General features: G+C 35.7%; 1 protein-coding gene across 2 annotated transcripts in view; it reads left to right on the forward strand.

Annotated features, from left to right (window-relative positions):
- The first annotated feature begins 1,466 nt into the window (after positions 1–1,466).
- LOC134853055 (uncharacterized) overlaps positions 1,467–13,944 on the forward strand; it is a 72,301-nt gene continuing 59,823 nt past the window's right edge. For both annotated transcript variants that reach the window (XM_063868984.1, XM_063868985.1), the window contains exons 1-4: positions 1,467–2,077; positions 12,137–12,330; positions 13,215–13,518; positions 13,704–13,916. In XM_063868984.1, coding sequence (XP_063725054.1) covers positions 1,761–2,077; positions 12,137–12,330; positions 13,215–13,518; positions 13,704–13,916 — 1,028 coding nt within the window. In that variant the 5' untranslated portion in view covers positions 1,467–1,760. The remainder of the gene's footprint in view (positions 2,078–12,136; positions 12,331–13,214; positions 13,519–13,703; positions 13,917–13,944) is intronic.

Consider the following 13,944-nt stretch of genomic DNA (forward strand, 5'->3'; position numbering starts at 1 on the left):
ATATTCCTTCAAAGTCAAAGTCTTTAACAGTTAACCCAAAAATTCAGCCTCGGGCTGATTATTGACTTTTCAAGGGGGTATTTAACGGTTAGTGTTAGCATTAGGGGTGAGGGGGATTTTTACACCTCGAATGTTGTAACTGACAGGTTGATTTAATCCCCCCAAATGCATGTAGCTCATTAAAATTCGGGCGCTAAAAGGGGCGAAAAGCTGGCTTAATCGTTAGAAACAATATTGATTTAGAGTTAAAGCATAAAATCAACTGAAATCTCTAAAGTCTTCACACTTTTTTTCTTTTTTCAGCGCCGCGGAGAATATTTTCAATTAATATTGTGAAACTCAATACTTATAACCAACGGCCAAGATTAGGCACCCTTATATTTGTTCGGCGGGCGAAAATCGGACCTAATCCCCCCTTTTCAATTGACACCTATCCTTTCTTCTGTTGGATTTGGGGGAGGTATTACAGTACAACAAATAAAAATTTATTGTCTTTTTACGCTGAAATGTAGAACAGTAACAAAAGAGAAACGAATTTATCGGACTGAAATTGTCACTTCAATATACACTTGAAATGGAAATTCATCGAAAAAGTCATAGAATTTAATTGACAACTGGATAATTGAATAACTAATAGTTGAAAGATTTATTGATTCGGCAATCAAATTAAAAAAATATATTGCTGAAAGCTACGAAAAATGAAGGTTTTTGTTAATTGAGCTCTCAAGTATCACAACTATCTGAAAAAGTTATTTGCTACAATTTTTTAAATTGTAGTTGTATAGCTTTTCTTAAAATGTAAAAAGATGTATAATAATACATGGTCTACTGAATGATGGCCCATTCAAAAAAACATCAAATCTTATTTCAAATCTTTCCTCGCCGCCATAAAGCAAAATACTAGAAGCTTTTATTTTCAATTTTGGCTGCCAATTGTGGTTACTTTTGATACTGTTTTACTATGGCTGAGTATTTGAAATGGCTGAGCCAAATAATATTCGAAAATTCACCCTTTTCTGTTAAATCTGTGCAGGGGCGGATCTAGGATTTTCTCGAGGAGGGGGGATTTTCTAAACTTTTTGGAAAATTTTGTCGACCTTTTCTAAAGTCGACCAAAATGATTTTCCGAGCTCTGCTAAATCTTTATAAAAACCCGGTTTTGACTAAAATTCCTGAAATCCCTTAAAAAACAGGTTGAAAATTTACTGTGATAAGCATCCCGCTCTTAAAAGGAAAACACTTGAGAGGGAACACAATTAACAAGCCACGTTTGAAAACGCTGTGAAAAAAACCAAAGCTTGTCGTCGGAACATTTTCTTTTATTCCAGGTTGCCGAAATCTGGGATCTTATTCTGGATTTAATCAATAAATCATTACTTAGTTTCAGGTGTGCACGTGAACAATTTTGCATTTAGCAGTGGCCAAAACGATTAAGCTTAAAATACATGTGGTCAAAATGGTATAAAATGTGCACCATACAATCTCTGCATTTAAAATTCAACTTTGTTTACTTTTTAGTCTGCTTTAGAATTGCTTAAATACGTTATGATTTTTACTCAGTTTGATACAATAGCCATCCCATGAAAGCGTCATAACTTAGTTTAAAACCTACTTTGAACAAAAAATTATGTAGAAACGAAAATGCACTTGAAGATGGCTTGATCTAAATGTCATCAAAAATATTTCATTAAATCTGAAACCGAAGCTTTAATTATATTTGCCTCAATCGTGCCTTTGTATTTTTTTGAAGTTAGTCAAAAATGACAACGACTTTTATCACTGCAAACTCGAATACCTTGTTGGCTTCTGAAACCGCAAAATCAAGTCGAAAGGTTAACATAGCCGACCGACCAGATGACGACAACGACGAATCACGACCTCAGACTCGGTTCAAAACTCCCGGAATCCCCTATGACCAATGGGACGATTGCTGCTTACGGCAATTATTCGACCCTGCTTATATTGACCATCTACCTGTTAAAGAGCAATTGAAGTACTATAAGCATCGGAACATGGCGAAATCGAAGTTGTACAATATGGCTAGAAGGGTATGGGGCGATCGACACTTGGGTCCAAGGTCAGTTTTTGATTATATGCAGTGAATTGAACTTGAATAAATTCTCAATCATCAAGAAAAGAAGTTCATTGCTATGTACATAACTCAGAAGATTCTGACCAAATCCACCATTGAAAAAAAAAACCTTGTTTTTTTTTAGCTAAATGTGTTGAGCCTTTTTCTGCATTTTTTTTTTAAATGCGAGTGAAGAGTGGCTTGTGTAAGGCTGTTTTTTGATTCACACACGAAAAGAAAAACGATCAAAAGTTAACCTTCGTGGGAAAAATAGGAGCCGGTACAGGAAAATGTCCAGAAATGTTTTCTAAATTTTAATCAATTCGAAAAAAGCTTCAAAACTATTTTTTCGGGTTCAAAAAAAAATAACCGCCGGACGCAAATCGACAACAATTTTGTCACCGCAACAGCTCTTAATACTGAATTAGGGAACCCAATTACGCTTCAGCGATTAGATTGCGATGTATTTTAATCATTGCAATTATATAAGCTACATTTTTGTCTTAGGTGAATTTTAGGACCAAAAAAATTATCAATGTTTAAATACACGCTTTCAGTAACTTCAGTAAGGAAACCGCAGACCTTCAATTTTAGCTGAAACCAGTTTTTCAAGCTAACAAAACTTGCGAAAGTTGCATTGGAATGTAGTACTAAACAATCAATGATTCTCATATGTCTTATTATCTAAAGTTTTCCGCTGTTCTTTTCTCTGATCATGACTAACATGACAATAGCACAGAGTCTTGGTTGTTTTCTATTTAAGACTGAAAGCGGGTATATCTTAATGTGTCTACGTTTACTTGTCAAAAAGTCAATTATCACAACATCCAATTTTTTTTTACGCATGAGCGCGCAATGCCACCAAAACTCCTATAAGTTTCAACAACCTTACCCATGGACCACATGCTTCGTGGAGTAAATTGTTCGAGGATCATTACAAGTTCAATTTTTTTTTCAGGGTTTCCTCTCTTTGGTTCCTTTTGTTTTGTTTGATTAAGGTCGGAGCATAATCTTTCAGAAGTCATACAATCACATACAATCAGTTTTTGGAGTTGTTTATCAATAACTACAAGTTTTAACATTGATTCAATCTAAAACAGAAAAATTTTTAAGAATGAGCCTCCAAAAGGTAAACTTTCGCATAAAAAAGATATCAATGTTTCAATGCAGGCTTTCAGTAACATCACTGAGGAAACCGCAGGTTTCCCGTAATAATTTAAACCAGTAATTTGAAGCTATTAAGAAAAGATAAAATTGCATTGGATTGTATTACTAATCAATCAATGATTCTCAACTTGTCCCATTTTCTTAAGTTTTTTGCGGATTCTCAGATCGTGACTAACATGAAACTAGCTCAATAGATTCGTTGGTTTCTATTTAGGACTGAAAGCACGTATTTCTTAAGTTGTCTTCCAAAAGTAAACTATTACATCAATTCAAATGGTGGGCCTTGTAAATGTTTCTAAAGCTGTTTTGATTACGCATGAGCGCGCAATGCCATCAGGACCCCTAAACTTTTCAACAACCTTACCCAGGGGCCATATGCCTCGTTGAGTAAAGTCTTCGAGGATCCAAACGAGTTGATTTTTTTTGAATGGTTTGCTCTCTTTGGTTCCGATTGTTATATTTGATTAAAGTTGGAGCGTATTTTTTCAGAAGTCACTCCAGAGACTGTCTAGTCGATCCGTGGTTGGTTTTCAGGATTGGTTGCTGAATTTCTTTGTATTTGTTTGGTTGTAGATTGAAGCTGCGGGAGTGTAAATGAATGCTTTCCCAAATTGTAATGGGTGAGGTATAAGTGGTAATGTGTCATTAACGTCGCAACTTACATGGGTCAGTGCACTTCAGTTGATATGGCTTTGCATTCTACTACTGTACTTGAAAACAGATCCCTAGACAGTCTAACTGGTGTTAATTTCCTTAAATAGACTCGTTTGATGATCAAAACGAGACATTCCCACACCCCATCGATATGAGGAGCAGATAGTGGATTAAGACGCCAGTCAATTGACCTCTGTTGAAGCTTGGTAGCTATTTTGACTTTGTTGATATTTAAGGGTATTTTGCTTACATGCGGCGACAAAATTTGTTGCGTTACTCGAAAGAATTATTTGAGGAGAACCATGTCGAGCCATTAATCTACGAATTGCTATCAAAGTAATTCTAGTTGTCATTTTGTCAGTATTTACCTTGTCGTTGCACGCATTGTTAGAAAAGTAGTTTTTGTCTGTGGTATCTTTTTCATCAGGTAGAATGGACCGCTGTAGTCCAGCCCAAAGTTCTGGAATGGATATGGAAAATGTTCCGAAACGTCGTAGCTCTCTACTGGTAGATCAGCCGTAAACCTTTCCCTACAAAGTGGCGGCACAAGAAGCAGTGGTGGTGAATTAGTCTCAAGGCGTTTCTGAGACCGAAAGTTAAGAAGTTTTGTTACGAACTGCTCCTTTTTATGATGTGTATTTTCGATCATAAGTTGAGTCGAAGTTTTCTTTGGGTTTTAGAAACTGACAGATTTTTGGTTAATTCTGATCGCACAGTACATTTTTTGCTTTTCAGGAGTGTTGACTCATGCATTTACCGTCGTAATATCCCTCCATAAATGAATGGCGTTGAATTTTAATCGAGTTTCTTTGGTTGTAAACTTGCAGACATGCACCAAATACAGCAGCTTGCAATTCGAGCTTAGGTATGCTTTCTTGGCTAAGTGGTGTAATCTTGGTTCTTCCAATTATAAATGAGGCCATTATTTGGGCTTGATTCAAAATTCCGATGTATATGCAATGAAAACACGTAGTTTTATATTGCTGTGTCTGCCGATTTGGCCTATCAACCTTGATATTTTTTCAGTTTTACTTTATCCACATTGTCGGCTCCACTTTTCAAAAATCGGGATGTATTCTCGAGGATTGTCTTGATCCCAACTTATACCAAGCCACCAAAGCTTTTGAAGCAGTATTTCAAGAGTTATGACAAATGGTGCTACCAATCCCAGTTGATCAAAAACTCTGGTCACAGTAGACAGAAGTTTACGTTGGGATGTTTCTTCAGCAGTTAAATTGTTTTTCAGTTCTGGCTGAATGATGAGTCTGTCATTCATTGTATCCCACTTTGCTCCCAAAACCCGATGATTTGTACTCCCAATTTCATTTTTGGGTTCTTTGAGGAAAACAAGAATGTCTGTAGTACTCGATTTAAACTTGGTTCAATTGAATCCTTCTTTATGAGGAGCCAACTTCAAGGCTTTAGTTGATTGCTGAGCTTCCAGTAGATTGTCATTGGAATGAACGGAGTCATCCAGGTACAAGCTGATATGAATAGTGCTGTAAGTTGGGTTCTGTTTGTAAAATCCGATGGCTGTTAGATTTAGTGAAAAGATGGTTATTGAGGGCGATCAATTAGCTCCGAAGATTAGAAGCGTATGCTGATTGATCGAACTCTTTTATGCCCATATGCATAAACATGCCTGCTATTTCACCAGAAACTGCTATTGATTTCAATCTAAACTTCATTCGCAAGCCAAACATGTTGTTCAGTAGATATGGTCCCGTCTCTAAACAGGAACTAGGAGAAATGTTTTTGATTTTCGATGCAGCTTTTGTTACACGTCGAGTTTTACCAGATTTCTTGGGGTTTATAACTGGATGGTGCGGTGGATACCATATTCGTAATAGTGGCAGATGTAGGAAAGTTACGGGTATCACGATGTAAAATTGAGTTACTTATTTCAAAATCAGTTGATAATGGTTTGTCGTAGAGTAGCATTGTGAGTTTGTCCTTTTGTAGTCATCGTTGCAGAGATTTAGGTTGTGCTTTAGCAACAACGTAGTTTTTTGGCATCGTTAGTTTGTTCCTGCAAAGCAAGTTGCTTCGGTAGAGAGTTCCGTCATATTGAATCCTTTGTTTCATAAACTCTAATTGCTAAGTATGTTTGCTTGAAATAGATCCTTTAGTTACGTCAGAAGTTGTGCCAGATTCTTCTACATTCCAAAATGAGGTAAGACATCTAAGTTCTTGCAAGCCCTAGAGTTGATGTTAGGACAATCCGTGAGATACTTAACTGTAGCCTAGTCCATCTCATTAGGTACGCAGTACTCGTCCTTACTGAACAAGCCTGCTGGAGGCGATCTAGCCTGCGATCTAACCGGGTAAGGAAACTCGAGTTCAGATGGGATATGTAGTTGTTTAGATCAAAATTATGCGCCAGCTCACGTAGAAAAGCAGCAAATCTGCGATTTTTTGAGGTTCAATAACATGCAGTCGGGCAACGTTTTCCAGCTCCCTAGCAAAAGCTGCAACAACAATTTTACGGTTGTCACATCTGCCAACTAATTCGTCCTTTGCTTGAGTACACTGCGAAGATTTGGTACCGTAGCTCTCCACAATATTACTGTAATTTTTTCTGAAGCAAGGTTTCTTTTGTTTTCACTGCCATTTACAAATAAAACAGACAACGATATCAAAAACTTCCAAATTGCCATTTCAAAAAACATGTAAGTTTTCGTCTGTTTCATTCGTCTGAAAAAAATTGGTTTTGATCGATTTGCTCATTTTGAACTTATTAAAAATAGCAGAAAAAATTGCTTGCTGGTGGATAAGTTTAGCTTTCATTATGAAAGTACTGTGATTTCGAATGTGAAATTATCAACAACTATGAAATCTAAATTAGAAAAAGTACAAGGAAACAATTTCATTCATTAAAACGTTAGTGCTTTTGTGAAAAAACGCAGTAATGTTTTTTTTCTTCGAAAAAAATTTTTTCCAAGTTTTTCCTAGCGGCTACAAAATTAGTCAGGCAACCATTACGAGGCCAAACTGTGCACTGGATAGGCGCAAAATTTTTTGTCTGTACGTTCTTGGATTCCATAGACAAAACTTTAAACATGTTCCAAATTGTAAATGGATTCCACTTACAAAACTTCTGTGGATTCCGCGTACATATACCTGAAATGAAAATTTGTCGGCACATTTGTTGTGCCGCGGATTCTGCAACAAGCGAAAATCGCTAGTTGTTCTGTATTCAGCAACTGTGAGTGGATTATGTAGCGGAAAATGTAAGTGGAATGCGCAAGTGTAAGTTGAATTCACAAAATTTTTAAGTGGAATCCGCAAATGTCAGCGGATTCCGCAAACTGTAAGTGGATTCAGAATTTTGCCTATTACTGAACTTGCATATAAACAATTGAAAGCTAGAGCTGGATCGAATAAATTCAATATTTGTAGTCATTGGGTTGAAATTGTATGAAAACACAGCACACAGCATATCGCCAATTTAGGCCAGTATTTGGGATTACGTCAGTCCCAAATACTGATTTTGGAAGCTTAACGCCGAATAAAAACTAAAAATTTGTAGTCCATGGGTTGAGAGTGCTTGGAAACACAACGCACAGTATTTGGGATTGCATCAGTATTTGGGATCGAATTTCAGATCGAATTAGGTTAGTATTTGGGATCGGTAGGTCAGTATTTGGAATCGAAGTTGAGATTGAAGTTGACAGGATTTGAGATCGAAGTTGAGTTGACAGGAAGTGAGACCAAATTTTTCAACTGTGAGTTGATCAATGTAGTAATTGAGATTGATTTTTTCTGTTGATCAGTAATTAAAAGATATAATTTTAAATGCTATACTACACATGTACATGTATGTAAACGGAAACCGCAAACAAAATGCGGATTCAACTTTCAATTTGCGGATTCCACTTACACGTTGCGGATTCTGCTTACAGTTGCGGAATCCGCAACAGCTCAATTTAACTATACAAATGTCTTCTTATTTGCTTGTGGATTCCACAAACTGTTCTGGATTCCGCATGTACAGCGTATTAGGTATTTGTTTGTGGAATCCAAAACAGCGAAGAAAATCAAAGAAAAGCAACAAAGTTGCGGATCCCGCGACAAATCTGATTTTGACCTGTTGCGGAATCCGCTTACAATGGACTAAATGCTAAGTTTGGCCTCGTATTGCCTTTTGTGTTTTACCATAGAAGGTCCCCCTTTGGTACTTCTTAGGAAATCCATTTTTGGTCAACCGACCCTAAAAATTTCTAAAGGCGCCTTTGGCGCCATTATATACTAACTTTGAGGGGAGCGCGCGCCAAAAAAAAGCAATTTTAGTGTCATAATTTTCCAAAAAGTGCACAAAACGGCTTTTTCGACCTGTTTTTTCAAAAATTTGCCTGCGGCTCACAAATTTGGGCCAGAACAGCGTCTCTTTACTCTGGTATAGGAGAGCTGGGGAAATCAATTTGCTCGACCTAAAAAAAGGTCGTCAAAAAGTTTTTGAAAATCCGCCCCCACCCCTCGAGAAAATCTTAGATCCGCCCCTGAGTAAACAGCAGCGCTATTAAATAAAAATCAACTTCCAAACACATGCAGAACTTTTCAAGAACAAACCATCAGCAGCTTGTTTTTCGTTTTTCCAGGTACGAAGTTTTAAGGCATCAAATTCTGATTCAATGGAATAGTTGTCAACTCATCAATTTTTAATTTATCAAACGCGGTTTTAAGCCGAGACAACAAACACGCACAAAAAAAGCGAAGTAATTAAGATTTTAATGAAAACACAAGCTATTTCATAAAATAGCAAAATTTCAAACACCAGTATTCAAAGCACGCCTCGAAAAAGAAATTAAAAATTTATAATTACCATTAAGGCAACACCGCTTCCTTCTAATTTCGGATAAAAAGCTAGCAAGAGAGTTAGAATTTTAAATAGTTTTCTTTCCTCGTTCACAAATTTATTCAAAAGGCGCAACGCTTTTTTTCACAATTTTTGGTCTTGCAAATTGTTTTCTTGAGAAATCACCAAAAGTTTTGCACAACGCATGAAAAAAACATTGTTTTTTTTTGCTCTCGTCTTCTTAATTGTGAGAAGAAACTGAACATGTTTTAGGCGTTGAAAAAAGCAGAAGCCGATTTGGTAGCTTTGTTACTAATCTGACAGGTTATCTGTACCAATTAGGCTTCTAATGAACGTCGCCAAAAGAAAACGGTCGACTCCTTTAAAAAATCAAAATATGAAGCTGAAACTATTGATAAATTACTTGGAGTAATGAAAAACATCTCCAATTATCGAATCACTTAATCATTACTAACTTATAATTAGGTAATTACGCAACCCATAATAACAGGCTGACTTTTAGATTGACACAAATGTTAGGCCTAAAATCATTTAAAAATGAAAAATGAAAAATCTATTAAAGTAAAAAATCAGTTTTTTGTACGACATAGTTATAAAGATAACTGTGATCACTTTGTTTTCGATGAATTTTCTAGTTATACGTAATTAGCCGTTCTAATTTTTCTTGCAGACAAAAATATCAACTTTGACGAATAACGTCATATGGCTGCGGACTTGTTGCAAGTACATATCGACAAAATTTGTAGTTATCAGCAACAAATTAACTCTATAAAGTTGATTTTTCTTTTCATGTGGCGAAGCAAGTCGTTTTGCCTACGAGTTTCAGCTATTGTACTTTGCATCAATGGGAATCTTTTAAACTGGTTTGAGACATTTTTTAAAAATGAATGTGCAAAAAAGTTTCCTATCTTACAACTTTTTTATAAACAGGTTTGAGCAAATTTTAAAAAATGAACTAGCAATAAAATTTCTGTCTTACATTCCCCGTCCTGTCATATTCTTAGAGCCTATTTTTGTAAAAATTGTTGGATTTTTATGAGAAAGTTTCTAAGATACCGACTTTTCGCCAATCCGTAGAGTATTTGTTTATACTAACCGTTCAAATTGTTGGAGCTCATTTTTCAACCATGTTGTTAAAACCTTTAGAGCGTGGCTATCTGAGAAAAGTATTTGACAAATTTTTCAAAAAAGAATACTTTTAGCCATTTAGTGAAACAGAAAATTTCGAGTTCAGTGTTGGAAGGTGCTAATATATTATTTTTTGCATATTTAACACTCAGAGCCGGAGGTATAACTTCAGTCTGGATGTCATTCGAAGGGTTCTCTTGGTTGCTGTCTTGGAAAATGTTCAAAAATTTAGTTCTGTAAGTTTTCTGTAAGTTTTCTGGTGGTTATGGGAAGCAGTGCATTTCCATCTAGCTGCAAAATAAAATTTAGCTACAGTAATACAGTGCTGATATAATTTATACGGACAAAACTAATAAGACTTGAAATTTAAAAGGTTTCTTCTCAAATTGAGCTGATCTTGTTCAAAATTTGATGAAGAAAAAAATGGCATCAATTTTCAGCAGATTTTTATCGTGCATTTTTTTTTGCAAAAATCGGGCTCAAAATTTAACCCTAAAAACGACCATGCTTAGTTTTTTTCAGTCCATCAAAAATTACGTCAAAACTGCTAAATCAATTGCTGATACAAATACATCAAAGTGAGCCTCCTATGTGGACTAAAAAATTTTTAGATAGATGTAATCTCCAAGAACCGGCCCAATTGTCTAAAATTTGATTTTAAAAGAAAAAAACTGTAGTTCATTTAGTAAAAGTGACATTTTTTTGGCTATCAAAAAAAAATGAATATTATTATACAAAACTGAAACGATAACCTAACCTAAGTGATTGCTCAATAATGTAAGAGGCTCAGACTGATATTTTTTGTCAGCAGTTGAGCAAACAGTTTTGGCGTGATTTTTGATTGACTGAAAAAGCCGAAAAATGGTCAAATTGGGGTTAACTTGGGGTTGAAAAGTGGTCAAATTGGGATCAAATTGGGGTTGCATAGTAGTTCCTGAACTAGGACGAAATAAGTTTATTCATTGCTGCGATACTAGTTTTTTGTTCCGACCATTGAAATGGGGAGGATTTTTTTTATTCAGGGGCTGTTTTAATTTTGTTTTTGATTTCCACTCAAAATCAGATACCACAAGTATTCATCAACCTGGTTGAGTGATATATCTTAGTGTTAGCTTTTTCGCAAAGAAACACCCATATAATTTTTTTGAACTTTCGTCTAATTTCGAGAGAGGAAAGCCAGCAATCCGGCAGTTTTAGGCTTAACTCAGGCCGTTTACAATAGCTTAATTATGCTTAACTTTTTTAAAAAACAATTAAGACTATCTTTTGGAGATGTATAACGGCATTTTGATTTCTTTTTATTCTTTTTTTGTTTTCCTATTGATTTGTTTTTGAAATTGTTGTCCGGTATGCCTTTGATACTATGACTGCCGAATATGTCTAATCTGTTGTTTTATATCACACCACGCAGATAAAGCTACACTGAATTGAATTTTTTTTTTGGTAGATTTTTAAAGACTATTGTCGGAGCATTCTGTGCTACCTGCACAGGAACCGGTTATTCTTGTTAATATCTTAAGCAATGAAGAGAACAAGGACAGGTGGTTGTTGTGCATGTAGCGCAGAATGCTGAAACCTATTTTTTTTCTGTCAAATTTCAGATAGAACAATTTTCTGAAATAAAAAAATCGATAAAGATTTTGTTGTTTCGTTTTTGTCTCATTTTTTTCAACAAATTGACTTTAAACTAGGTAAAAAAGCAAGAAAAATCCGTAACTATAACTGAAAAACCTTTAAATTTAGAGCTTAAATTCTAGTACAGCAAATTTCATCTAGTTTAGCTGAGATTCGAAAAAATTTCAGAGACAATTTTCGTGATTTTTTCAAAATCCTAATCACCATAGTGCTGTATTATAATACTACACATGACCTCATACGTGCTTTTGAGGAAACCAAAGTTGGCTGAAAAGAATGGAAAAACGGACCCTAATTCATAGTTTTTTTCCACCCATCGAGAGTAGCCTGAAAAAAAACATTTTGCCATAATCAGACATGGAAAAACATTACAGCAATCAACAACTGGAAACTTCAAATTTGTGCTACTTGCATTCTGTTGAATTTAAACATTTTAGCAAGAAATTTATCAAAATCCGAAATTTTTGAACAGAAATTGTTTGATTCAGACTATTTCTAGAAGCGTTATTTTTCAATATCATTTTTCAGACTTTTTTGAAACATTCTAAAAACATTTCTATTCCATATTTATCTTCAGGCTTTTTTCGATGCTTTCTAAAAACCATACTTTTCGATTTTTTTTTCGGGCTTCTCGATTATTTCTAAATGCGTATTTTTTCATGTAGATGGAGAATGATTGAAACGAGTGGTGGAGGGACTGAGAACAAAGCCCAGCCGAGTGACCTAGAACAGGAGTTGATGAGTCATGAGAAGAATAAGAGACTGCCCAACTATCCCCCTGCTCACGGGTCAATTGGGGGTAGTGGGGGGAACAGAGCAGGGAGGACATTGCTGTGGAATGACGACGAGGATTTTCCAGGTATATAAGGCTGACCCAGACATTTTTCGAGGGATAAAGACTATTTTGTGAACTTTTATTTATTTGTGAATCGTGAACATTTTTCAAATTAGGAATTAGCGAAGTTTCCCAAAACACTGTTTTTTAACAATTTTTTTTTTGTTGCAAGCGAATTTTTGATATCAAAGCGGACAAAAAAGCCCGATGATTACTTGTGGTACCTGATTTTGCGAGGGAAACAAAAAGAAAAAGTTAAAACAGACCCAAATATAAGGTTCCTCCCCATTTTCAATGGTCGGAACAACAAGCTAGTCTTGCAGCAAAGAATGCACTTATTTGGCCCTAGTCCATGAACTACTAAAAACGATGTTGAAAAGTTTAAAAGTTATAATACGCCAAAACTACAAACTATTTCCGACTAAACGCCCGCAATTTTTAGGTTTTTTAAGAAGCTTTTGACAATAAAGTTTCGTGTTTTTTGGCAAGCGCTCCCTCCACCGCCATCAAAAAAATTTTCAGTTTCGGGCAACCTCATATGAATGTTTGCAATTTTTTAAATACAGGTTGTCAAAAACAAGTTTTAACTCTTCACAAATTCAATTGATCAAATTGGATTCTAAACACAAAAGTATGTGCCTCAAGGATACAGAGTTCGGAATCTTGAGGCGGTTTCCCTTTTAGACTGAAAAACTGATACTTTTGTGTTTAGAATGCAATTTGATCAATTGAATTTGTGAAGAGTTAAAACTTGTTTTTGATTTTGAAAATTTGACAACCTGTATTTAGAAAATTTTCTGAAAATGCTGTAAGCTTAGTTCTTGATTATGAAAAACGTTGAGCAATTTTGATCGAGTAGTTTTGTGGGTTGCTTAGAGAGCAGATATTGATCATTTGTTGTTTTTAAGACATGAAAAGCTCCGAATTCTACGTGCCAAGAAATAGACGCCCGCCATTTGCTCTGGATCGAAAACTGACCAATCAGAATTCAGTACCTGAGACTGAGAAGAAAGCGACCAATCAGATTGAAGCACTCAAATTACAGGCCAATGTCGAGGAGAGAAAACAGCAGAAAATAAGAGAAGAAAATTATCGAAAATGGGTAAAAGATCGTCAGGAATTAAGACAGGGCTTAGACCGCATGGACGATTTGGAACGCTGGTTGTCATCAAAACCAGACGTTTCGCCTTTAGAAGCTGTTGTCTTGAAAAGGTATGTGTGGGTCGTATTTTAAAAAGCTTCCTAGCCCAGTACACCTCATCCTAGCCATTTTAATTACCTGGAAACAGACAGGGGAAGACCTGGAAACAGCTTATTGATGCGTTTTAGGACGTTCTCCAAAAAAATAACGTTTTAACGAAACTAGAAGCTAGAAGTTAAGTTCTGTTTATGCGTAGGTTTCTGGAGTGGAAATTCGAACAAGAAGAACTGAAACGGAAGAAACCTCCTAAGATTCGGACTCCAAGTAGTGTGACATCTGTAGCTCCTGAGATTGAGAGACCTCTGCCTGTCATGATTGCAGTTCTCGAGGCATACTTACAGGAGCATAAACTGAGACTGGTTGACTATTTCTCCATGACAGACAAGGAGAAAAAGTGGACTCTTGGAAGGTAAATTAATGACAAATGATATTTTAAA

This window comes from Symsagittifera roscoffensis, chromosome 8, assembly GCF_963678635.1.
Source record: "Symsagittifera roscoffensis chromosome 8, txSymRosc1.1, whole genome shotgun sequence".
Taxonomy (NCBI): domain Eukaryota; kingdom Metazoa; phylum Xenacoelomorpha; order Acoela; family Convolutidae; genus Symsagittifera; species Symsagittifera roscoffensis.